The sequence below is a fragment of the Nuphar pumila genome, chromosome 1 (genome assembly GCF_984573655.1).
Source record: "Nuphar pumila chromosome 1, dmNupPumi1.hap1.1, whole genome shotgun sequence".
In the NCBI taxonomy this organism is placed as follows: Eukaryota; Viridiplantae; Streptophyta; class Magnoliopsida; order Nymphaeales; family Nymphaeaceae; genus Nuphar; species Nuphar pumila.
Window position 1 is genome coordinate 28,661,636 of NC_143249.1, and position 26,778 is coordinate 28,688,413.

Genomic DNA, 26,778 nt, shown 5'->3' on the forward strand with positions numbered 1-26,778 from the left:
GCCCTACCTTGCCCTGTTTGGACCGGGGATGAAGGACATGAAACGATGATGAAAGTTAAAATCAAAACCCGTGCAGGGATGAAGGTAGGGATGGAAGGCAGGATTTTGAGATGGGACGGGGATGGAAACCTTGTTGTCCACCCCTGCCTCGGTCTACTTTAAGTTTTTTTTTTGAGAGAAACGAATAATTCAAGAGTTGATCCCCACTAACCATACCATGTAGATCAACATGATATTTTAAAAAAAAAGTTAAAAAATAAAAAATTGAAAATTTTATAAGAATACTCCAACTTTACCTCAGTGTGGTAGTTCCTTGTACACTAATTTTGGTGAAAAGTTGCACAATTCATGACGTGTCTTGTGTCATTATCGTGTCCGTGTGACACAAAGCACACCAGGACCATATTGCTCAGCAAAGTAAAACAAATTTGCGATTAACCCGGTTAAGTCGAAAAGGCGTCGCAAATAAGGACTAGATCGGTCAGGGTTTAGGTCTTGTTCTCTGTCAAGGCTAGCTTGACCAAGCCCATCAGGCCCGATTGTTCAACATGAACCTAACACATCCTAGTCTAAAGTAAGTGAACCCACCGAAACCAACTAGCATAACTGTGGGAACTTCTAAGTCAAACAACCTAGACTAACCCTTGACCATCCGGAGGAAAGTAGACCACTTACAAATTCATATTCGGATTAGGCCGATAGCGATACAGCAAGACTACAGGCGAGGACTCTTTGAAAGTCTAGATGAGTGGACTTTAGAAACTTGGCTGAGTTTAAAAATGAATCGAACCTCAAGTTTCGAGCCTCAGACTATGAGTTCGACTTTGACTAATGGGTCAAAGGTGTCAATACGAGAGCTGATTGACTTCATGGAAGTTGCTGCTAGACCAACTGAAAGAGTGTAGGTTTGACTGAGCTAATCAAGCTCGCGCTTTCTTGAGCTGGGCTAGCCTGTCTGGCTAGGTTCAGGGTCAAACATTTGCGTTCAAGGAGTTCGGCCAAACTGGGTCAATCTCTCTCTCACAAATCTCGTTCTAAGCAAAATATCGGCAAAGAAAAATATCCGATATCTAAAAAATCTGGTTTTTGAGAAAAAAACGGAGAAAATATTGGCGTTGTAGAAAATAAAGAACCAATATATATATATATATATATATATATATATATATATATAGAGAGAGAGAGAGAGAGAGAGAGAGAGAGAGAGAAGAAAAATTTGTTTTGATATCGTTAATAACGTTATAAAACTCGTATCTTACAAGTATGGGATATTTTAGAAATATGGATTCTTTGCAGTTTGCACACATACGATAATATCCAGATATTATCACCGATATTTGTTGCTCTCTCTCTCTCTCTCTCTCTCTCTCTCTCTTTCCGAATTTCAGGTTCGCCGAGAAGAAGGAAGATCACTTACGGCGAAATTCCGATCGAAAACCGGGCTCACCGATTGAGATCAGTGCCAGAATCTTCGGAGAAGCAATCCTTATAATAATTTTCCGTCCGGGAAGAACCTGGCCTTCCAAAAACAAGGAGGAACAACTCGCCGGAAATCGTGAAAATCCGACTCGAACCAGGAATCGTGATAATCGGAAAGGAAAGGAAAATTTTTCCGCTCGAAATCGTCGGATTGGAAAAAGCTAAGTTTTTTCGGCCCAGATCGTGGAACTTTACCGTCGGAGGAGGACCGACTGACGGAATAATCGAGGAGGCGCGTCGAGAACTCCGGCCGGGAATCCTCCGGTAATTAGGCATCGGATCGTATCCGGAATCGCCGGGAAGGAGGAAGACGGCTGGGATTTCGGATAACGAAGGGAGGGCGGAGACGTCGAAGATGCACCTTGGCCTGAGAAATGTTGAAAGAGGTCGTGAATAGAGAGCTAGGGCGATCGAGGCCTTCCTCCTTCGCGAATCGGGTGCGTGCGTCTCGTCTATCCTCCCTCAATCTCTCTAACAACAAGGAAATCGTTAGCCTGCATAAGGGTGCCGTCAACACGCTCCAGGTTATCCTCACCCCCTTCTTCTTATGGAATTTTGACTCTGCGTTGCTTTTTTCGTTTCAAAAATCGGATTTTTCCGCTTCATATGGTTGAATCTTGGTCCAAAAAACACTGTTTCATTGGAAAATCTCATCATCTGAAGAACTAAGTTCTATTGGTAGATGATTTGATTACGTCGAGTTTAAGAATTCTTTTAATAAAGTTCAAATTGATGGCGTTGTTTATGATTTGTGGGAATTTGGGAATTTATGATTTTGGTGGCTAATGGATGAGATGAAACTAAGGTTGTCAAAGAGGGAAACACAATCGGGAAGCGGTGTGGGAAGTGGAAGCGAGAACTGATATGGATCCTTAAGTGTAGGGAAAAAGATCTTCAGCAATGGCATAATAACCAATAGCAAATAAGATATTAACTTAAGCATGGGGAATCTATGAGTTCTATGCAAAATAGTACACAATAGCAGGCATGCTCTTATAATGAAATACAAATTCTGAACACTTTTGCTTTGACTTCATCTTTTAAATCAATTGCCTAAAGATACTTGAGTTTATGAAAAATAGATGCATCTTTTTTATGTTTGAAAAGTTATGAAAATGGACTAATCCTTTATGATTTATCCCTCAATCTATGTAACATGGTACTTGTAGAAGGCTGCTGTGCCCATGTTGACCAACAGTGCAACATTGTTACTGGTACAAGACATGCTTGGTTACGAAACAACACAGTGTCGATAGCATTCAACATGCACTCAGTCTTTCATGTCCATATTCTGAATTTCCTTAACATTGACCGAGTCATGTTTCCATTTTGTGTTAATGCTCATAACATTGTTGTGTTATTTTTTAGTGGAAGTATAATTCTTTAGTTCAAGATCATGTTTTTTCCTCCAAAAAACAAAAAAAGATTCGTGTAGTTGAAAGAGTGATTCACATAACATACAAGCAAACTTTGTAAATGCCTAACTTTTAGTTTTTTTTGAAGCGGTTGGGGTATGCAAACTTCTAGGATATGTAGAGGCTTCTGATAGTTATGGAATGAACATCTGTTTAAGTTTTGGATGATCTTTCAGGAGGAGTGTGATGAGCTCTTCATAGATGCATGTGTGTGACCATACTGTGACCTTCACTTGGCAATAATGCTTGCGGTACCTTTGAGGCCTAACATATTTTTTTAGACTTAACTCCCTTTTCTTGTTTTTAGGAGCCCTGAGGTGGCTTCTTGCACACCTAGTCGGGCCCTTTATTGTCCACCAACACCAGGACCTTGTCATTGAGTTTCCACTTAGATGTTTTATAATAAAAAATGTTATATAAGAGTTTCTGCAATAACCTAAAGAAGCCCAATGCTCTCAATTCCATTCATTTTCTGGTTGAGTTTGAATTTGTTTAGTTAGTTATTTTATTTTATGCAACTTTTTTATAGCAAGTTAACAACTAATGTCACTTGATCACATTGTTAGGTTGACTCGACAGAAGGCCGCTATTTGCTATCAGGTGCATCAGATGGATCTGCTGCAGTTTATGACATACAACATGCCACGTGCTATGAAGGGAACACAGTTGCAAAACATCGACCACTTTTTGTCGTTGACAAGCATCTTCAATGTGGTCATAGCTATGCTATATCATCAGCTGTTTGGTACCCTGTTGACACTGGGATGTTTGTTACGGGCTCATATGATCAGTATGTTAAAGTTTGGGACACAAATACAACACAGGTTTGGCCATGTCTTGACCAATTTTCTGAATGAGAATGTTTGTGTACCTACCCCTTTATCCATAGGTTTGTGATTTTGTTATTTTCATGGTTGTGTAGGTGGAAATGAATTTCAAAATGCCTGGAAAAGTTTATGGCGTTGCAATGTCCTCAATTGCAACGTCTCATATGTTAATTGCTAGTGGGACTGAAGATGTTCAAGTTCGCCTGTGTGATATTGCTTCTGGAGCATTCACTCACACATTGTCTGGACACCGAGGTACTGATTGTTACCTGACGATTGGGACCTTTCTGCATTAAAGTGTACTCACTTGTTCCTTAGGACAGAAAAATTGAGGTTCCTAGTAATTCTTGACTAGCGTAGGGGTTTCAATTGATTTGTTTCCTCTTATACATGGCTAAATTACTTTTAACCTACAAAATATGGAAGGTGCAATATAAGTAGTAGACAGGCCATGGAACTAAAACTGTTTTATAAATGCTTAGACCAGAAGTGTTTATGGTTGATATACACCATGCAACTTGTAGACTTTCCTTTGTATACTTGGTTTGAGTAGATGTTGCATAACTTTTCAGTGCCAATTGTTATTCCATATATTTCTTTCCCCATTTATTATAACATGTACCATCTGTTGCACCTTGCATTTTTGAGTAACTTATTTTCAATTATATGTGGTTGATGGCAGCTGGTGTTTTCTCTGTGCAATGGTCCACATCAAATGAATGGGTTTTATTGACTGGAGGATGTGATGGTGCTATTCGCTTTTGGGACATCAGAAGAGCAGGCTGTTTTCGTGTTTTGGATCAGTTCCAGACTCAGTTTGGACGACGACCACCTATCTCTGGGAGCATATCAACAAAAGTATATTCTTCTGCTATTTTATTGTGTACAATGCAGACAATACTGTGAAAATTTGTGCATGTCATTACAGAATACCCCAGGATAACAAACGGTAAAGTAATTCATAATCATTGCAAATAAGACACTTACAGTGTGCTAATGTTGTTCAATGCTGCATGGTAGCATAGGGGAAGTCCTCTAGCACTTGGCTATGGATGGCTGCGTTAACTAGGGGCCAACTAGTCTGGCAGCATCTTGTGTGTTGTTGTTTTGTTTTTGGTGTATTTCTGTTTCTTATATTTGATTCTTATTTTGCTGTGGAAATATAGTTAGATTTTACTTTTGATAATATCAAATATTCTGCAATTAGCAGGCAATTCTATTAGTTAGAGAAACAATTTTTTCTTTTTTTGCTTTTCCAGTCAGAGGAATGCATTTGTTTTTTAAGTTTCGAAAAGATATTAATGTCTGTATGTGTAGAAACAGCATAACCCTAAGCTAAGAGGAAGAAACTACACAATATTGTATAAAACCACACATGGACTTGTAAAATGAAAAATCTCCATCAACTAGATTATGCTAGTAGGATTAGCTATGCTCTCACACGCTCTGTTTGGAACTTAAATGTCATACAACAATACTGAATGTGGTACCTTCATGAATTACCTCATAGTGTCAATTGTTTGGATGAATGGTCGGGCAAGGCAGTTGCTAATTTGTTATTGATTCAAGGAATGGTGCACTATGAGCCTTCCCTCATCAATAGTGAATGTTATAATCTATGTCACAGGGATTCGGCTAGCAGGGTGCCGCACCCCTATTTATACAAGAGCAAGAGGGAGAGCTCATAAGGAGTTCTCCCTTCTAGTCATTGGACTAGTTCCAACGACTAGATGTTTGGTTAAGTTCCGGTTGGAACTTAAACCAAACTATATTATCTAGTTCTATATGAAATAGATAATATAAAATACATAAAAATAAAAATAAAAATAAAAATAGAAAAAATATATATAATATAATATTATTATATTATATATATATATATATATGTTACATTTTAACATCCAGTTGTTTCCGCCTAGGGCTCATCTATCATCTGTTTCCTTGTTTTTAAACATAAAACATTTACAATTAGTGCTAGGATTCTCTACGCCCCCCTGCTCTAAGATATGACAAGCTCACCCTGTATGTTTGTTTCCCATTGAAATTCTTTCCCTTACTAAACATATACATCCTTGAGGGGGGATTTTTGTCTTTCTTAACTTCAAGAATCCATTTCAATGGGACCTCTCCCATACCACAATTGCCTCATCAAAATTCTTTGGCGATATGCATGATCGTCTCTGACTTTTTTTCCGGGGTTCCATTGTCAATTCATCTTTCCCTGTCAATGCTTTCACAATCCCTGTTGTTTTCTGATAGTCCATTTTTGCTCTATGGCCTCTGCTTATGAGTAGTTGGAACACCAAGGAAACTTCTCCTTTCCACCAAGGTTGACCAAGATTACTATCCTAGACAGATTAAGAGAGGAATTCAAAATCCTCAGGCCACTGTAGCAGCAGTAGTTTGATGTGAGTGTGCTGATATCATCATGCAGACATAGCTGCTGACAGACTGACTCTCAACTCTTGATAAGCAGGACATCATTGAATTGTCAATCAATGCCATCTGTGCATATTTAATCTATTCTTGATATTGGTTCTTAAGAGATCAAGCTGATGAAGTTGCATGCCTGAAATAGTTTCCACTGGAAGTAATAAAGCATATGATTTAGAGTTTATCTTCCTTTGCCTTATGTGAATATATCTAGAGTTTGCCTTCTATATAAGTTCTTTATATCTGTACATCCACAAAATGAAGCATCACATATAGACCAAGTCTCTACAAATTGTTGTGACATGGTAAGAAAATCTGAAATGAATGTCGATTTTTCTATTTTCTTACCTTCTCTTTATTTTCTGAAAAATTTCCAGTTTAAACTATGGTAATGTGGTGAGGAACACGAACTTGTCCAATTGGTTTTTATGTTTTTTATATAAAGGAAAAGATTTGTATTCATATAGAGAAAAAGTATTCTGTTTCCTTATTGTTATGCTCATGCAATGGTCTACAAGAAGGATGGATGTTTGGACTTAAGAGGGTCTGCAGCCAGAAAGGCTAGGCCTTATGCATGCTGAGACAATTTTTAAAAGTGCAAATGGTTTTCTTCTTCATATTATGAGAATGGCAAGTGCTAACATGTTGCTTTCTTATTAGGGCCTGTGAAGAATGTAGCTGGTTTCTCTTGCTTTATATGGTTTTAGCTTTTTGTGTGCTTAACTGATCACTTGTTGGCTCATAATAAAATGTTATGCATCCCGGATTGGGTCTTTGAGAATGCCTACAGCTAATTAACTTTGTATTGCATATCAGTGGTCAGGACCCCAACCCCAAGACTCAAGCTACTCTGTAACAGCGCGGTTACCACAAAAACGAATAACCATTGCAAATGGAACAAAACAGTCATGGTCCCTCTATAAAGGTCAACCTAAGGGGTCTGTAATTCAGCGATTACATCCTGGGATGTCTTCCACTCATAATCGTGCAACAGCTCATTTTGGTGCTGTGACAGGACTAAAGTTAACAGAAGATGGAATGTATTTACTGAGTGCAGGTCGATGATGAATCCTTCTAATTTAATTTCAGATTGTGATCATCTTACTTTCACAATAACTAGGAAAAATCATTGATATAGTCACTGACATAAATTTGTGCTTAGTTTCATGTTGTGTGCATATTTATAAATATTATAGATTGAACTTTCTTGGCAAGGCCACATTATTGATCTGCTATTCTGTTTTTCTTTGTTGTTCTGAACATTATTACGTAAACCAGTCTTATCAACTTTACCATCATTGGTATTTCATAATCAGAATAATCAATATGATTTTCAAACTTTAAAAAACCATTAGATTAACTCAATTGGATGCTTATATGTGCTTTTAGGTCTGTGTCATATGTGACTATTTCAATGGATGCTTATGGTCCAGTTTTTTGAGCAATTTTTTGATGTTACCCTATGCTCTCATACTGAAACAGTAGAAAATTAGCTTAAAGTACAATAGCTAGTGTTAAAAATGTAAATGTAGACACACACACACACACACACACACACACACATATATATATATATTGTCATATGTAATGTAACTAGGAATAGTCTCTTTAGATTTTCCTGTTTTTTGGTTGCATTTGAACTATGTCACAGGGATTCGGCTAGCAGGGTGCCACACCCGCGTCGACGCGACTCGATGCGGGTGCGGTCAACCCAATCCTGGGTGCGTTGACCGCACCCAGGATCATTTAGGTTCATTTTTTTTTGGATTTTTTTTTTTAAATTTGCCCTATGCTGCGATTTTTTTTTTTTAAAAAATTCTACTGACAGCAGCTGACAGACAGCTGCTCAATTTTTTTTTTAAAAAAAAATCTGCTGACAGCAGCTGCTGCTGTCAGCAGCTGTTATATATATATATACATTTTTTCCCCTGCCGCACCCCCGCACCCGGGTTTTTTGGAAGTGCCGAATCCCCGCACCCGCACCCGCACCCGCGCCCGCGCCCGCACCTGCACCCATATGACATAGCATTTGAACTAGTCAACATAGGGAACCCTTGGGGTCCCAATGACTCTCTATGGCCTCTTTCACTTGTGTATAAATATGGGGCAAAGCCCCACTACAAATGTATGAACCTTGCATATGTTGAGATAAATAAAATCATTATTTTTTATCTCTTGTTTTTATTTCCCTTTAGTGGGTGTTTCTGAGAGAACCCATTTGTGGTTCTTTGAATGCTCATTTTGATATTTTGGTGAAACTCTCTTGAGTGTCTCCTATTGGTGATTGAGTGAACATCTTTGAAGGAACTCATTTCCTTACATGGTATTAGAGTTTGGTGATCAAGCTGAAAATGTTTTTAGTACATTGGGAAATGTGCCATTTCAAATTTGAAAGTATTGAAGTCCTATTGCAATTCTTATTCAAGTACTAGTAAAATCGTGATTGTTTTCAAGAAATAGGTTGGTGGTGCTTGCATGGAAAAGGAATATTGATTCTCTTGATTGGTGGCGTTTGCACGGTGGTGGAGTGCTTGTGATTTTCACCCTTGCTCTTGTTCTTGTTAAAATATGTAATCTCATATAATATCTCATATGTAATCTCATAGACATGTAATGTTTTATCTCTTTTCTAGTTAGGATTTTTCGTTTAATTAATTCTAGTTAAAATACAATTAGAATTTGCCAAACCAGTCCATCATTGGAATGATTTGGCCTTTACCTTTTTGACTAGTCAAAAAGGTACCTTTTTGACCAAGTCAAAAAGGTAAATCCAAAAAGAGCTGTTGGACTCCCCAACAGCTCTATTAGAGCCGTTGGAGAGTCCAACAACTCTCTTAAGGCTTCTCTCTACCTCTCTATAAATATGGGGCTATTCCCCTTGTAAAGACTTACTCTTGTTTTGGGTTTTTATCTCAAATAAATAAAATTGTTTATTTTTCATTTTTATACCCGTTTCGGGTTGTGTGTATTCTTAAGTTCTCTTTGTGAACCTTTGTGGTTCTTATGGTGTATTTGTGAGAACTTTTTGAGAGACATTTGTTGTAGTGTATTTTTCACTTTCTTACATGGTATCAGAGCAAGGTCGGTGGACGTGTATTGGGAAGCGTGCCATGCAACTACTCTTCAAGAAAGTGAAGTCTCTTTGAAGGAGTGCTCGTGTGTAGCCTTGAAGGGTGTGAAAGGCTACTTATTTTCGATCTTTGTGGTTAAAATATTCCTCTTCCCACTTGCTTTTCTTCTTCCCTTCTCATTCCCAAGTTTGTAAAATGGATGACAATGATAATGTCACCATTAAGTCCATAAAACTCAACGATTCAAACTATGTAACATGGGCTTCAATCATGAAGCATCTTATTTGGGGAAAGGGTCTATGGGGCTTAGTTGATGGAACCGATAAGGAACCTAAACTAACGCTCACTAAAGAAGAAGGTGGAAGAGAAGTACCTCTTTCGGAGGTGGAAAAAACTAAGGCCATCTCCACATATGAAAAGGAATGGAAAGAATGGAGAATGGGTCACGCCAAGATCATGTCTTGGCTAATTTCTAGTGTAGACATAAAGAAGTGTTCAAGTCTCGCAAAATTTGAACATGCTAATGATGCGTGGGAATATCTTAAGAGAATGTATTCTCTTAAAAATATTGCTCATATATGTAACTTACAAGAAAATGTTCGGAATATGGTTAAAGGAGAGAGAAGTATTAGAGAATACTACAATAGCTTATCCGAACTATGGGAAGAGTTGGCTCTTCTTGAACCAAAGTTGCATTGTCCACAAGACATTGAGCTTCGCCAAAATCAAGTAAATGCGGAGCATTTTTTTCAATTTATAAATGGGTTGAGACCCGAATTTGAATCAACCAAGTCCGCTCTTCTACATCGGGGAAATGTTCCCTCTATTGAAGATACCATTGAAGAGCTAAGTATGGAAGAAAATAGACTCAAGAAACGAGTCGACAAAAGCGATGATGATACAGTTTTAGCTGTATCTAGACCAGGTAATCACATTCGCACATACAAACCTCCACATATTTGGAGAATAAACAATGAAAGGCAAGGAGACAATTTTGAAAGGAGAAAAGTTATTTGTTATTACTGTCATCAACCCGGACATGTTAAAACTTACTGTCCAAAGTTGAAAAAATCTTATGAGAAGAAGGTAGCTGTTGTTGAATCAAAAGAATCAAATGAGACATCCATTGGAAACATGTCCCTGTCTCAGCTGGTGGAGGCTCTACAACCTCTTCTTAAAGGAACTTCTCCCTCAGCTGGAGTTGCGATCTCTTCTGTTGGCACCTCCGATCCAGGTAAACCCCTATGGCTTCTTGACTCTGGTGCTTCTTTTCACATGACACCAAATTTAAAATTACTATCGCATTGTTATGACTCAAGTGGATCGAGTGTTTTTACTGCGGATGGAACATCCCTTGAGATAAAAGGAATAGGAAATTTCGAAAATAACTCTCAAAACTCAAAAGGATTTTGTGTTCCAAAGATTAGATATATCCCCAAACTTAATCTAAATCTCTTATCTGTTTCTCAATTAACTGATCATGGGTGTAATGTTTCCTTCTCTTCTCATGATTGTCAAGTACAGGATCACCAGTCAGGGAAGCTGATTGGGGAAGGCCATAGAGAAGGAGGCTTATATTACATGGATTTTTTGGAATTACCCAAGAAAACATTATGCTGCAATGTTCAAAAAGTAGGCTTGGATCTTTTACACCAAAGATTTGGTCACCCTTGTATATCCAAGCTTCAGTACTTTCCAAACATGGAAAAAATTTGTAATTTTGAAACTTTCACTTGTGAAAAATGTATTCTTGAAAAAATGAAACGACTAGCATTTCAAGAAAGAACTTTTGTCTCCACTCGACCACTTGAATTAATTCACTCTGATGTTTGGGGTCCTGCACCAGTTACGTCAAAAGGTGGGTTTTTATTCTATGTAATTTTCGTGGATGACTTTACACGATATACCTGGATTTACTTTCTCAAACACAAATTTGAAGTGTTCTCTTTTTTTCAAATATTTCATAATATGGTCAAAAATCAATTTAAGAATGATATTTCAATATTTCGCACTGATTCAGGGGGAGAATTTTTATCAACTGAATTTAAAGAATATTTGAACTCACATGAAATTTCACACCAAAAATCTTGTCCCTATACCCCTCAACAAAATGGGTTAGCTGAGAGAAAACACAAACACATTATAGAAACAACTAGAACACTACTTATCACACATCAAGTTCCTAAAGTTTTTTGGGTCGAAGCTATTTTAACTGCTGTGTATCTTATTAATAGGATGCCCTCATCCTCAATAAAGAATATTTCTCCTACTGAAAAGCTTTATAAACAAAAACCTGATTATTCTAGACTGAGGGTGTTTGGGTGCAAGTGCTTTGTTTTTACAGATAAGAATGATAAATTCTCTCCCCGTGCTATACCCTGTACTTTTTTAGGATATGCAAATAATAAAAAAGGATACATATGTTTTGACCCTAAAAACAACAAGTTATACGTTTCAAGGAATGTATCCTTTCTAGAAAATAAAAGTTTTTTTGAAAACAAAAATTCTACTGAAATAGATGAGTATTCCTTCTTGTTGGATCTAGTTCCAAAGGATAGTGAAAGAGAAATTGATCTAGATGATCAGATGGATGTGATTGATTCTGATCCTCATAGAAATAGTCAAAATTGTATTCAATACTCTAGACGAGGAAATTTAGAAAGACAGTGTGCCCTGGATAAATACACAAGGGAACATGAATCTGCCTCTTCATCTAGAAAATCCACTAGGATCTCGAGGGTTCCTGCAAAGTTTGTGTCATATCAGTCTTTTTCACCAAAACATCAAGCCTTTATTGCTCTAATTCATTCCTATGAAGAACCTTCCAGTTATGATATAGCCAAGGATCAACCAGAATGGGTCAAGGCTATGAAAGTCGAATTAGAAGCCTTAGAAAAAACAAATACTTGGACCATTCAAGACCATCCTCCAAACAACAAGAAACCTATTGGTTGTCGCTGGGTGTACAAGGTGAAAACCAAGAGTGATGACACTCTTGAAAGATTCAAGGCCCGGTTGGTGGCAAAAGGCTATTCCCAAGAATATGGAATAGACTATGAAGAGACCTTTGCCCCAGTAGCTAGAATGACCACTGTTAGAATCCTAATAGCTCTTGCATCAATAAAGGGATGACATATCTTTCAAATGGATGTTAAAAATGCTTTTCTAAATGGAACTTTAGCTGAAGAAGTATACATGGACCCACCACCAGGAATGAATATACCTAAAGGGAAAACACTTCGCCTAAACAAGGCTTTATATGGTCTCAAGCAAGCTCCAAAAGCTTGGTATGATAAGTTTAGTAAGATTATGCTTGATTTTGGTTTTCGATTTTGTCTTACTGACACAGCTTTGTTTGTTAAGAATTCTGATGCAGGTATTATCATCCTTCTACTCTATGTTGACGACATGATCATCACTAGAAGTGATAAACATGGAGTTTATGATATTAACAAATTTCTCAAAACACATTTTGAAATGAGTGATTTGGGTTTTTTGAAATATTTTCTTGGTATAGAAGTTGCCTACTCACCTAGAGGTTACTTGCTAACTCAATCTAAGTTTGCATTAGATATTGTTGCCCGGTCAGGTATTTCAGATGAAAGACATGTTGATACTCCTGAGATTGTGAATGTCAAAATGAAGATTGATGATGAAGAGCCACTCGAGAATCCGACTCCGTATAGGCAACTTGTTGGGTCTCTATCGTATCTATCTATCACAAGACCTGACATTACACATGCGGTCCATACAGCCAGTCAATTTCAACATGCTCCAACTTCTGTTCATATGGGAGCAGTTTTGCGTATTATTAGATATATCAAAAATTCTATTTCTCGAGGATTATTTTTATCCGCTTCCTCTAACTTAGAATTGCTTGCTTATACTGATGCAGATTGGGGTGGTGATCCAAATGACTGCCACTCAACTAGAGGTTTTTGTGTCTTTTTGGGAGAATCCTTGGTGTCTTGGCGATGTAAGAAGCAACAAAATGTCTCTCTCTCATCAACTGAAGCTGAATATAGGGCAATGGCTACAACTACTATGGAATTAGTCTGGCTTCGACGTCTACTTTCCGATATGGGAGTTGAAAGTCCAAAAGCATCAAATCTGTGTTGTGACAACAAGAGCTCTATCTATATTGCATGCAATCAGACATTTCATGAACGCACCAAGCATATAGAAATGGATTGCCATTATGTTCGAGAGGAATTTTTGCGTGGCACCATCAATTTTCCCTATGCTGCTTCAGAATATCAGTTGACCGATTTCTTCACCAAGCCTCTCGCTGCTCCTATGGTTTCACTTTCTCTTAGGCAAACTTTCGGTTATCCAACCGTAAGTTTGAGGGGGAGTGTTAAAATATGTAATCTCATATGTAATCTCATAGACATGTAATGTTTTATCTCCTTTCTAGTTAGGATTTTTCGTTTAATTAATTCTAGTTAAAATACAACTAGAATTAGCCAAACCAGTCCATCATTGGACTGATTTGGCCTTTACCTTTTTGACTAGTAAAAAAGGTACCTTTTTGACCAAGTCAAAAAGGTAAATCCAAAAAGAGCTGTTGGACTCCCCAACAGCTCTATTAGAGCCGTTGGAGAGTCCAACAGCTCTCTTAAGGCTTCTCTCTACCTCTCTATAAATATGGGGCTATTCCCCTTGTAAAGACTAACTTTTGTTTTGGGTTTTTATCTCAAATAAATAAAATTGTTTATTTTTCATTTTTATACCCGTTTCGGGTTGTGTGTATTCTTAAGTTCTCTTTGTGAACCTTTGTGGTTCTTATGGTGTATTTGTGAGAACTTGTTGAGAGACATTTGTTGTAGCGTATTTTTCACTTTCTTACAGTTCTCTCTTCTATGCTCTCTTCTCTCTAGTCTTTTTTCTTTATCTTTATCCTTGTAAAATGGATGGCAATGAAAATGTCACCATAAAACCCATAAAGCTCAATGATTCAAACTATGTAACATGAGCTTCAATAATGAAACATCTCATATGGGGAAAAGGGTTGTGGAGATTAGTGGATGAGACCGATTCGGAACCCAAACTAATCCTTACCAAAGTAGAAGGTGAAAAAGATGTACCTGTTATTGAGGTTTAGAAAAATAAGGCAGTGACTACTTATAAGAAAAGGTGGAAGGAACGAAGAATGTGACATGCCAAGATTATGTTTTGGTTTATTAGTAGCATTGACATTAAGAAATATTTAAGTCTTGCTAAATTCGAATATGCAAACAATGCATGAGATTATCTTAAGAGAATGTATCTCTTAAATAAATTGCACGTGTGTGCAACTTGCAAGATAAGTTACATAATATGGTTCAAGGAGACAAAAGCATTAGAGAATATTATAATGGTTTGTCCGAACTATGGAAAGAGTTAGCTTTTCTTAAACCAAAGTGGCATTGTACGGAAGACATAGAACTTCGCCAAAATTAAATAGATGATGGGCACTTTTACCAATTTATTAATGGATTGAGATCGGAGTTTGAATCCACAAAATCCACTCTTCTTCATCGAGGAAAAGTCCCTTCGATAGAAGACAATATAAAAGAATTAAGTATGGAGTAAAATAGGCTTAAAAAACGAATCGCTAAGAGTGATGATGACTCGGTTCTAGCTGTATCTAGACCAAAAAACTATGTTCATACCTACAAACCACCACACTATGTAAGGCCAAATGATGAGAATCAAGGCAATGAGTATGAAAGAAAGAAAAAAAGTTATTTGCTACTATTTTCGTGAATCAGGACATGTAAAAACATATTGTCATAAATTGAAGAAACCTTATGAAAAGAAGGTTGCCTCTGTTGGACCTTCACAAGAGTTAGGTGATCCATCTATTGGAAACATGTCCTTAACACAATTAGTGGAGGCTATTCAACGTCTACTTAAAGGAGCATCCTCATCCACTAGAACCGCAATATCTTCCTTCAGCCTCTCTGATCCTGATAAATCTATTTGGCTTCTTGACTCAGGCGCTTCTTTTCATATGACACCAAATGGTGATATGCTATCCGAATGTCATAATTCAAGTGGGTTAAATGTTTTCACTGTTGATGGAACATCTCTTGAGATAAAATAAATAAAAAATTTTAAAAACATTTCTCAAAACTCAAAAAGATTTTGTGTTCTAAAAATTAGATATATTCCTAAACTAAACTTTTTATCTGTTTCTCAATTATCTGATGATGTAATGTTTCCTTCTCCTCTCGTAGTTGTCGAGTGCAGGATCGTCAGTCAAGAAAGTTTGTTGGAGAAGGCCATAGAGAAGTTGACTTGTACTACATAGTTTTTTTGGAAATACCCAAGAATACATTTTATTGCAATGTTCAAAAATTGGATTTGGATCTATGACATAAGAGACTTGGCCATCCTAGTACATCCAAGATTCAATTTTTTCCAAAGATGATTTTTTTTTGTAATTTTAAAAATTTTACATGTAAAAATTGTATTCTTGGTAAAATGAATAGATTACCATTTCAAAAAAGAACCTTTGTTTCTTTCTGTCCACTCGAGTTAATACATTTGGATGTGTGGGGACCTGCACCTGTTATATCAAAGGGTGGTTTTATACAAACAACAACAACAACAACAACTACGCCTTCATCCCAAAACAATTGGGGTCAGCGATATGAACCAAAAAAGAAATTCATTTTGGGTCTTCCACATGAATCCTTTTCCTCCAATCATTTCTATCCAACGCCATGTCCTCGGTGAGGTTCAAAGCATTCATATCCTTTCCTATCATCTCCATCCAAGTCTTCCTAGGCCTACCCCGACCTCTTTTAACTAATATATTTTCCCATTTCTCCAACCTTCTAACTGGAGCATCATTAGGCCTTCGCCGAATATGTCCAAACCACCGTAAACGATTCTCTCGCATCTTATTTTCAATGGGTGCAACACCTACCTTCTTACGTATCTCTTCGTTCCGAATCTTATCTTTTATTGTATTTCCACACATCCATCTAAGCATCCGCATCTCAGCTACACTCATTTTTTGAATATGATGTCTCTTGGCAGCCCAACATTCCGTACCATATAGTAAAGCGGGTCTAATAGTCGTCCTATAAAACTTTTCCTTCAACCGCAATGGCATTCTACGATCGCACAGCACTCCAGTAGCACTTTTCCATTTCATCCACCAACCTTTATCCTATGATTTACATCTCCATCAATTTCTCCATACTTTTGAATGATGGATCCCAAATATTTGAAATAATCATTCACCGGTATATCTTGCTCACCAAACTTCACTACACTCCCATCACTACTTCGTTGCTTACTAAACCGACATTCCATATATTCAGTCTTACTCTTACTCAACTTAAAACCTCTAGCTTCCAATGTCTGTCTCCATAATTCTAACTTAGCATTAACCCCAGCTCTAGACTCATCAATCAAAACAATATCATCAGCAAACAACATACACCACGGTACATTTTCTTGAATTGATCTCGTAAGCTCATCCATCACTATCGCAAATAGGAAAGGGCTTAAAGCAGATCCTTGATGTAACCCAACCGTTATCGGAAAATTGGTTGTCACCCCTCCACAAGTGCGGACATTGGTTACTACTCCTTCATACATATCTTTAATTATACTAATGTACTTGAGAGAAACACCTTTCTTCATCATTGTCCACCAGAGAACGTCCCTAGGTACTCTATCGTATGCCTTCTCTAAATCAATAAAAACCATATGCAAATCTTTGTTCCTCTCTCTATATCTTTCAATAAGTTGTCTAAGAAGATGTATAGCTTCCATAGTTGATCTTCCAGGCATAAAACCAAATTGATTCTCCGATATCATGACAACCTTCCTCAACCTAGACTCAATCACCCTCTCCCAAAGTTTCATAGTATGACTCATGAGTTTTATACCACGATAGTTTGTGCAATCTTGTATATCACCCTTATTCTTATATAAAGGCACCAAAGTACTCTTCCTCCACTCATTAGGCATCTTATTTGTTCGCCAAATCAAGTTAAAAAGATTTGTCAACCATTCTAAACCTTTCTCTCCCAAGCATTTCCAAGCCTCGATAGGTATACCATCTGGGCCAACTGCCCTTCTTGATTTCATTTTCTTCAAAGCCTCTGCAATTTCTTTCTTTTGAATCTTGCGCATGAAGTCACGATTTATCTCATGAAAAGGAATGGAGAAGTCTCCAAGATCTTGAGCATGACTATCATTAAATAGCTTATCAAAATAATCTTTCCATCTCTCCTTAATCTCCTCATCTTTGACTAAAACCCTTTGCGTTTCATCTTTGATACATCTAACCATACCCAAATCCTTCGATTTCCTATCTCTCATCTTTGCAAGCCTATAAATATCCTTCTCGCCTTCTTTGGTATCCAACTTGTCATAAACCTCCTTATATACCTTAGCCCTCGCGTTTCGAACAACTTTTTTAGCTTCCTTCTTTGCTATCATATACTTCTCCAAATTCTCATTATCACGACTCTTACTTACATTTCTATAACACTCTCTTTTAACCTTAATAGCTAATTTGACATCCTCGTTCCACCATGATGTATCCTTACCTAGTGGTGCACCGCCTTTAGACTCACCCAATACCTCCTTAGCTACTTTTCTCATACCACCCGCTATCTTATTCCACATTGATTCTGAATCCTCCTCGAAACACCAATCAACTTCCTTAACTATCTGCTCTACAAACATTCCTTGTTTAGCTCCTTTCAGTGCCCACCACTTAATTCTAGGATCTATCCTATGTCTATCCCTTTTGCGGCATTGTCTAATTCTAAGATCTAAAATTAAGACTCTAAATTGTGTAGCTACACTTTCTCGTGGTATAACCTTACAATCGATGCAACAACCCCTATCTCTCTTTCTAAGTAGGAAAAAATCTATCTGACTCGTATTAACCCCACTTTTAAATGTTACTAGGTGAGACTCCCTCTTCCTAAACCAAGTGTTTGCTAAGATCATATCATAGGACAAACAAAAATCTAAAATCCTTTCTCCACTTTCATTTCTTTCTCCTATACCATAGCCTCCATGGATATTCTCAAATCCATCCCTAGTAATGCCTACATGTCCATTAAGGTCACCGCCGATGAAAAGCTTTTCTCCATAAGATGTCTCTTGTACTACTCCATCTAAATCTTCCCAAAATTGATGCTTAATGGAATCATCTAAACCTACTTGAGGTGCATAAACACTAATAATATTAATAATATCCGTACCTAATACTAATTTAATAAGTAAAATTCTATCACCCTTCCTACGGACCTCAACTACATTATCTATAAACTGACGACTCATAACAATCCCTACTCCATTCCTATTCCTATTTATTCCTGTATACCAAATCTTATATCCCCAAGGTTCTATCACTTTAGCTTTCTCACCTACCCATTTGGTCTCTTGAAGACATAAAATATCAATCTTTCTCCTACACATAACATCTACTAACTCTACCAACTTACCAGTTAAAGACCCTATGTTCCAAGTGGCTAACCTAATTTTATGGTCTTGGACTAACTTCTTTACCCCCACCCGTCCAACAAAGTGAGGGAACCCTTGCCTATTTGACACCACACCCGGGCGCCGGTGTGACGCGTCGCTTCTGGGCGACGACCTAGCAACCCTTGCACATTTATCACTGCCTCCGGGCCTAGAGAGTACAGCGCGTCGCTCAGTAGGGAACGCCCCAACGAAATTCTCATATTGGTTCATTTTCATAGGATATGACAAAGTTTTTATGCTGGCTGTCACAGGCCTACCGCAACCCTCCTCCTTTATCCGGGCTTGGGACCGGCAGTGTATAACTACACAGGCGGTTTTATGTATTATGTAATTTTTGTGGATAATTTTATGAGACACTTGGATTTATTTTCTTAAACATAAGTCTGAAGTTTTCTCACATTTTCAAATATTTCACAATTTAGTCAAACACCAATTCAAGAATGATATTTTCATCTTTCGCACTGATTTAGGGGGAGAGTTTTTATCAAAAGAATTTAAAGATTACCTAGACCTATACGGTATCACACATCAAAAATCTTGTCTTTATACCTCTTAACAAAAATGGTTTAGCTGAAATGAAGCATAGGCATATTATAGAAACAACAAGAACTTTACTTATTACAAACCAAGTACCTAAAGATTTTAGAGCTGGAGCCACATTAACTGCAGTTTATCTTATTAACAGAATGTCATATTCTTCCTTGAAAAACACATCTCCTATTGAAAAACTTTTCAAGCAAGTCCCAGATTACTCTAGATCGAGAGTTTTTGAATATAAGTGTTTTGTTTTTACCGACAAAAATGACACTCTTTTCTTGTGTTATTCCTTGTGTCTTTTTAGGATATGCAAATAATAAAAAAAGCTGCAAATGTTTTGACTTTAAAACTAAAAGGCTATATGTTTCAAGAAATGTATCATTTTTAGAAAAAGAAAGTTTTTTTTTAAATTAAGAAAACTAAGGAAATAAATAAGTATTCTTTTCTGTTGGATTTAATTTCAAAGATTGGTGATTATGATATTGATGAAGATCAAGAAGTTAAAAGTGATGTGATAAGTGAAGAACAATCTCATAAAGATCAAGATTATATCCAATATTCTAGGCGTGGTAATTTAGAACATCCATGTGCTCTTAAAAAGTATACCAATGATGAAAACAGGTAGAAATACAAACCAGAAGGTCGTCTAGAGTATAAAAAAATCCTTGAAAAATTTGTGTCCTATAAGTTATTTTTACCTAAGTATCAAGCCTACATTGCATTAATACATTCCTATATAGAACCTTCCAACTATACTGAAGCAAAGAAATATCCTGAGTGGGTAGAAGCTATGAGAGTGAAATTAGATGCCTTAGAAAACGTGAATAGTTGGACTGTCTAAGACATTCTCCCAGGAAAGAAACCTATAAGTTGTTGATGGGTGTATAAGGTTAAAACCAATAGTGATAAAACTCTTAAAAGGTACAAAGCCAGATTAGTTACAAAGGGATATTCTCAAGAATATATAATAGATTATGAGGAAACCTTTACTCTAGTTGCTAGAATGACCGCAGTTAGGACCTTAGTAACCCTTGCCTCTGTGAAAAGATGGCCTATATATCAAATGGATATTAAAAATGCTTTTTTTAATGAAAACTTGGCTGAAAAGGTTTATATAAAAACACCGCTTGCCATACTTATCCTTAAAGGAAAAACTCTTTGCTTAGACATGGCCTTATATGACCTTAAACAAGCACCAAAGGCTTGGCATAACAGGTTTAGTCAAGTTATGCTTGATATTGGATTTCAATCTTGTTTGACTGACACAAGTTTGTTTGTTTTCTGATGCAGGTATTATTCTTCTTCTTCTTTACGTGGACGATATGATTATCACTGGCAGTGATAAACAGAGAATTGAACACATTAAAAGGCTTCTCAAAACACATTTTGAAATGACTGATTTGGGTTTTTTTAAATTTTTTCTTGTTTTAGAAGTTACTTATTCTTCTAGAGGTTAGCTGCTGACTCAATCTAAGTTTTCTTTAGATATTGTTGCCAGGGTTGATATCTCAGATGATAAAAAGGTTGACACTCTTGAAGTTGTCAATGTCAAAATGAAGATTGACGATGAAGAACCACTTGACAATCCAACTGAAAGTTTTCTCCATAATCAACGATCAGGAAACTGTAGAGAAGAAAGAGAATGGGGCTGCAACTATTCACGATTTTCCCTTATGAAAAAATCGTGATCTCTACCTTTTAATTTATATAACAAAACCTAATACAAGGTACTTTACAAGTAACCCTAATAGGTTACAGGTATTTACAAGTATGCCCCAATATTGGCTGGACATGTTACACAAAAGTAGTTTGGATCCAGATCTGGATCCGGATCCAAACTTAGATACAAATACAAATGCACGATATTTGCCCTGTCTAACAGTCCCCCTCAAGTTGTGCATGATTTTGAATCATGGACAACTTGCTCTTTAGGAACCAAAAACGACACTTTGTGAGTCCCTTAGTGAACAAATCAGCCACTTGGTCTTCTGTTCTAACATAATGGGGCTCAATCTCTTTTTCCTCAATCTTCTGCCTGATAAAATGCTGATCAATCTCAATGTGTTTGGTCTTGCTGTGATGAATAGGATTAAGAGATATTTGAATAGCACTTTGGTTGTCACAAAGGAGAAAGCAACTAGCAATCGGTTCCTTTAATTCTGTTAACAAATGTCTAGTACATGTTACTTCTGCCGTAGCAGCAACCATCGCCCTGTATTCGGCTTCCGTGCTAGATCTAGCCACTGCCTTTTGTTTTCTACTACTCCAGGAAACAAGATTGGCACCAATGAAAACCTCACATCCTGAAACTGACTTTCGATCATCAGGATCTTCGGGGCAATCTGCATCTGAATAAGCAATGATGTCATGAGCAGTACTTATGGTTCTGCTTTTAGTGTACAAAAGTCCATCGCCAACAGTACTCTTCAAGTATCTCAGTATCCTTTTTACTGCATCCATGTGTCCCGTTCTTGGCTCATGCATGAATTGAGAAACTTGATTGACCGAATATGTGATATCAGGCTTGGTAAACGTGAGATATTGAAGCATTCCCACTAAACTTCGATATTTGGTGGAATCATGATACAAGTCTCCGTCTTGCGTACTTAATTTCTGGTTAAGCACACTAGGAGTAGCAAGAGGTTTGCAATCCTTCATTCCAGCCTTTTCTAACAGATCGAGAGTGTATTTATGTTGGGTCAAAGTAAGCTTATTTTCTTGATTATCCACCTCTACTCCAAGAAAGTACCGAAGATTTCCAAGGTCCTTCATTTTGAATCTTTGGCTCAGAAGATTTTTAGTCTCTTGAACATGGTTCTCACTACTTCCTGTAATAATTATATCATCGACATATATCAATAAGAAGGTAATAGACTCCTTACTTCGATGAATAAATAGAGAATGATCCAATTGTGATCGATAAAAACCATGTCTTTGAATTTCTAGGGAGAAACTCTCAAACCAAGATCGAGACGCTTGTTTCAGGCCATAGAGGGCTCAATTTAATCTGCAGACATACTCCTTTGAATCTCCTTCTGTGTACCTTGGCGGTTGTTCCATGTATACTTCTTCCTTCAAATCCCCATGAAGAAAATCATTCTTCACATCTAGCTGGCTTATTCTCCAACCATAATCTACAACCAATGAAAAAACAATGCGAATTGTGCCTATTTTCACGACTGGACTAAAGGTTTCATCATAATCCTGTCCAAATTCTTGGGTGAATCCCTTTGCTACGAGACGAGCTTTGTATCGCTCAACATTCCCATCCGGTTTGTATTTGATCTTGTAAACCCATCACAACCCAACAACATTCTTACCTGAAGGTCGAGGGACAACTGTCCATCTTTGACATTGGTATAAAGCTTTCATCTCTTCATTCATGGCCTGAATCCATTTCTTGGAGTTAATAGCTTGATGAAAATGTCTAGGCTCGGTCTCTTTTTCAATCTGAGACAAAAATAATTGAAAATCTATGGTGAAATTCTTATAACTAACCCACCTTTCAATAGGATGTCGGGCTCTTTCTGATCGTCTGATCAGGAATGCTACGGTATTCAGAATTGGAGAAGTAGCGGTGTCATTGGGTGGATAAGACGTAAGAGCTCCTTGTTCAATATTATTTGGGGGTGAAAAGGGACCTTTCTCTTCTCCTATAAACTTGCCCAACAAACTTATCAATCTCTTATCAATCTCTGGAGGATTGTCTATTTCAAGTTTTTGTATTCTGTTGTTTCCATCTTGACAGGATATCCCTGGAGCACAGGAGGAAGAGCACGCATTGCTTGTTTCAAGAAAAAGCTCTGCACTAAGCCATGGATCATAGAAAAAAGCGTTCATATTGGTTTGGGCAGAAACACATTCTCCATCTCCAAAATCATTTTCATCAAAAACTATATTTCTAAATATCTTGATTCGCCTGTTGTCAGGATCATAACATCTGTATCCTTTATGGTGATCTGCATATCCAACAAATCTGCACTTTGATGCCTTAGCCTGAAACTTATTTCGCAGAGAAGAGTCAATATGAACATAACACACACAACCAAAATTTTTTAGTTCATCATAATTAGAATGCTTCCCAAATAAAGTGAAATAAGGTGATTTATTTTCTAAAATCTTCATGGGCAAACAATTAATGATGTAAACAGCAGAATGAAAAGCCTCTGTCCATAATCTAATGGAAACACGACTTCCGTGCATCATGCTCATAGCACTCTCCACAATGTGACGGTGTTCCCGTTCTGCAACTCCATTTTGTTGAGGTGTATGCGGGAAAGATACTTTACGATTTATTCCACTATCTTGGAGGTAATTGATAAATTTCCTAGAGGAGTATTCCCCCCCCCCACCCCCACCATCACATTGGAAATGTAAAATATTACAAGAAAAATGAGTTTTAATAAACGCATGAAAACAACGGAAAATAGAGAAGACTTACGATTTATTCTTCATAAAGTATATCCAGGTGAAACGAGAGAAATTATCGATGAAAATAACATAGTATCTGCTGCCAGAATTAGAGGAATCAGGGGTCGGTCCCCACACATCAGAACAGACGATTTCAAAAGGCCTTGAAGCTCTCTCATTTATTGAATGAAAAGGAAGAACATGACTCTTACACAGTTGACAACTGGAACATATTTTATCATCTGATCTAGGAATCAAGCTAGATTCAGGAATAAGTCCATTAGATACCAGTCGTTCAACAAAGACTCGACCACAATGATCAAGACGAGAATGCCAAAAATTAGGCTTATTACATAGTCTTTGACGACATAGATTGAGGAAACTTCAAGGTAGGTCGGATACAAGTAGAAGGTTCCTCCTGGAAGACATACATATTTCTCTAGCGTTCCCCTCTAGCGAACGTCTTCTTCGTTTGTAGATCCTTGACATAAACAAAAGACGGAGTAAATTCAACGAAAGAATTGGTATGATCAACAAGCTTAGAAACGGAAACTATATTTTTCTTAATATCTGGAGCATGCAGGACATTGGAAAGATGAAGTAGGGATTTAGACAAGGGAATAGAAACATTTCCAATGTAAGTGATGGGATGGTGTGACCCATCTCCAGTGACAATATTACTTTTTCCAAAATAGGGGATTAAATTAGAGAATTTACCTGCATTACCTGTGACATGAGTAGCTGCCCCTGAATCAATGTACCACACTCCTTTATCATCACGCTTCAGATCAAGATCAGACAACGTGGCGAAGAGAAGCTCTTTCACATCCCCACCAAACTTTGAAGAGTTCTCGTTTCGTCTTGACGAGCTCTCACCCTTTTGGAACTTTCCTTTGTTCTGTGGATTGTGCCAATAATTGGCTTTGATGTGACCTCGCTTGTTACAGAGATAACATGTGGGTACATTTTTTATATTATAAATTGATGTAACATTCGGAGTAGGGAGTAACCCACGCCCCCTGGAGTACCTCGTCCTCGTCCTCTGCCACCTCCAAAATTACTATCCCCACGTCCCTGACCAAAAGAAATCCCAGTAGCAAGAACCTGTCCACCAGTCTCATGTGACATCCCCTTCAAAGTCATCTCATATTAAAGTAGTTTTGCTTGCAAGTCCTCAAATGACGGTAAGTTGGGTAGACATAGCAATGAAGTCGAAAGAACATGAAATTCCGGTCCCAAGCCATTCAAGGTTTGCCTGACTTTGTCTTTATCTGTCACTTCATACCCTACAACGGCTAGTTGATCACTGATACTCTTAACTTTGTTCAAGTACTCCATGACGGACATGGAGCCCTTAGTCAAGAGTTGAAATTCACGCTGAAGAAAAGAAATTCTAGCCTCTGATATCTGAGAGTATGTCTTGACCAGCCTGTCCCACAATTCCTTTGCTGAACACTCGTCTGGAATTCCCACCAATACTTCTTGAGAGATGGTAGAAATAATAAAGGCAATTGCAGCTTGATCACACTTCATCCAAATCTCGTATTGGGGATTTGGAATTTGTTGTATAAAATCAGTCTCATTTCCATCATTAGTTTCTTGTATAACAAATTCTGGAGGAGCTGAGATTGATCCATTTAGATGTCCAGAGAGACCTTGGCTTTTAATGAATGGAAGAATTTGTCTTTTCAAAATAAAAAAATTGGAATTGGTAAGCTTTTCAGAAATGAGTTGACCAAGGAAATTAGATGAGAGAAATGAACGAGAAGAAGAATCCATGACTTAAGTTTTTTTTTAGGAGAGCTCGAATATTCAACGTGAATGAGAAAAGTTAGGTCTGATACACAGATCTATTTTGATTGCATCAAAGAAGTGACCAAAATGAAGATTATATATTTTTTTGAGATTGCACACAACAATAATGAAAACAGAGGAGAACAGGTGAAACCAAGTCTGCAGACTGACTCTAACCAATAGTTAGATTTAATGCATCGATCTGGGAAATACCATGAGGGGTCAGATCTATGACACAGATCCGATAAACAACGAGAATGAATTTAATGCAAAACTGAAAAGAAATATCGTGAAACTGGTTTGGGTTTGTCGTGAAACTGATTTGTGTGAAAAATAACTCGACCCAAATCAATTTGACGCAAATCTGATACCAAAGATGTCACGAAACTGATTTGGAATAGAAGGGCTGTCGTGAAACTAATTTCAAAAAGAAGGGAAAGATTTGAACCTGATTTGATGCAAATCAGATGGTTGATCTGATTTGTGTATCAGGTCTGAAAGAAAAGATTAATAAGAACGACAATCTAGAGAGCAAGAAATACTTGGAAACAGAATATTGAAGATGAAGAACATAATGAAAAACGTAGAACAAAAGGTTAGAGGGGAGACAGAAAAGGGAATAAGATCTCTTAGGGACACACCTGCTGGAAAGAATTTCAGCCTTCAGATCAGACTTGCTCTGATACCATGAAATTTTCCCCCAGAATCAACGATCAGGAAACTGTAGAGAAGAACGAGAATGGGGTTGCAACTATTCACGATTTTCCCTTATGGAAAAATCGTGATCTCTACCTTTTAATTTATATAACAAAACCTAATACAAGGTACTTTACAAGTAACCCTAATAAGTTACAGGTACTTTACAAGTAACCCTAATAAGTTACAGGTATTTACAAGTATGCCCTAATATTGGCTGGACATGTTACACAAAAGTAGTTTGGATCCGGATCCGGATCCAAACTTAGATACAAATACAAATGCACGATATCTGCCCTGTCTAACACCAACACCATACAAACAACTTGTTGGGGCATTGTCATATCTTTCAATTACAAGACCTGACATTGTGCATACAGTTCACACAACAAGCTAGTTTCAACATGCTTCTACCACTGTTCATAGGGGAGCAGTTTTGCGTATTATTAGATATATTAAAACTTTTATTTTTTGAGGATTTTTCTTATCTGCTTCTTCATCCTTAGATTTAATTGCTTATACTGATGCTGACTGTGGAGGTAATCCAAATAACTGACACTCAACCACTGGTTTTTGTATATTTTTAAGTAAATCGTTGATTTCTTAAAGGTG

The 26,778-nt window shown here is 37.3% G+C and overlaps 1 protein-coding gene across 1 annotated transcript in view; it reads left to right on the top strand.

The window, feature by feature from the left end:
- The first annotated feature begins 1,386 nt into the window (after positions 1 to 1,386).
- The window catches only part of LOC149848513 (WD repeat-containing protein ATCSA-1-like), a 33,595-nt gene continuing 8,203 nt past the window's right edge, over positions 1,387 to 26,778 (top strand). Inside the window, exons 1-5 of the mRNA XM_089995828.1 lie at positions 1,387 to 2,003; positions 3,461 to 3,718; positions 3,817 to 3,976; positions 4,404 to 4,579; positions 6,971 to 7,211. Coding sequence (XP_089851954.1) covers positions 1,854 to 2,003; positions 3,461 to 3,718; positions 3,817 to 3,976; positions 4,404 to 4,579; positions 6,971 to 7,211 — 985 coding nt within the window. The 5' untranslated portion in view covers positions 1,387 to 1,853. The remainder of the gene's footprint in view (positions 2,004 to 3,460; positions 3,719 to 3,816; positions 3,977 to 4,403; positions 4,580 to 6,970; positions 7,212 to 26,778) is intronic.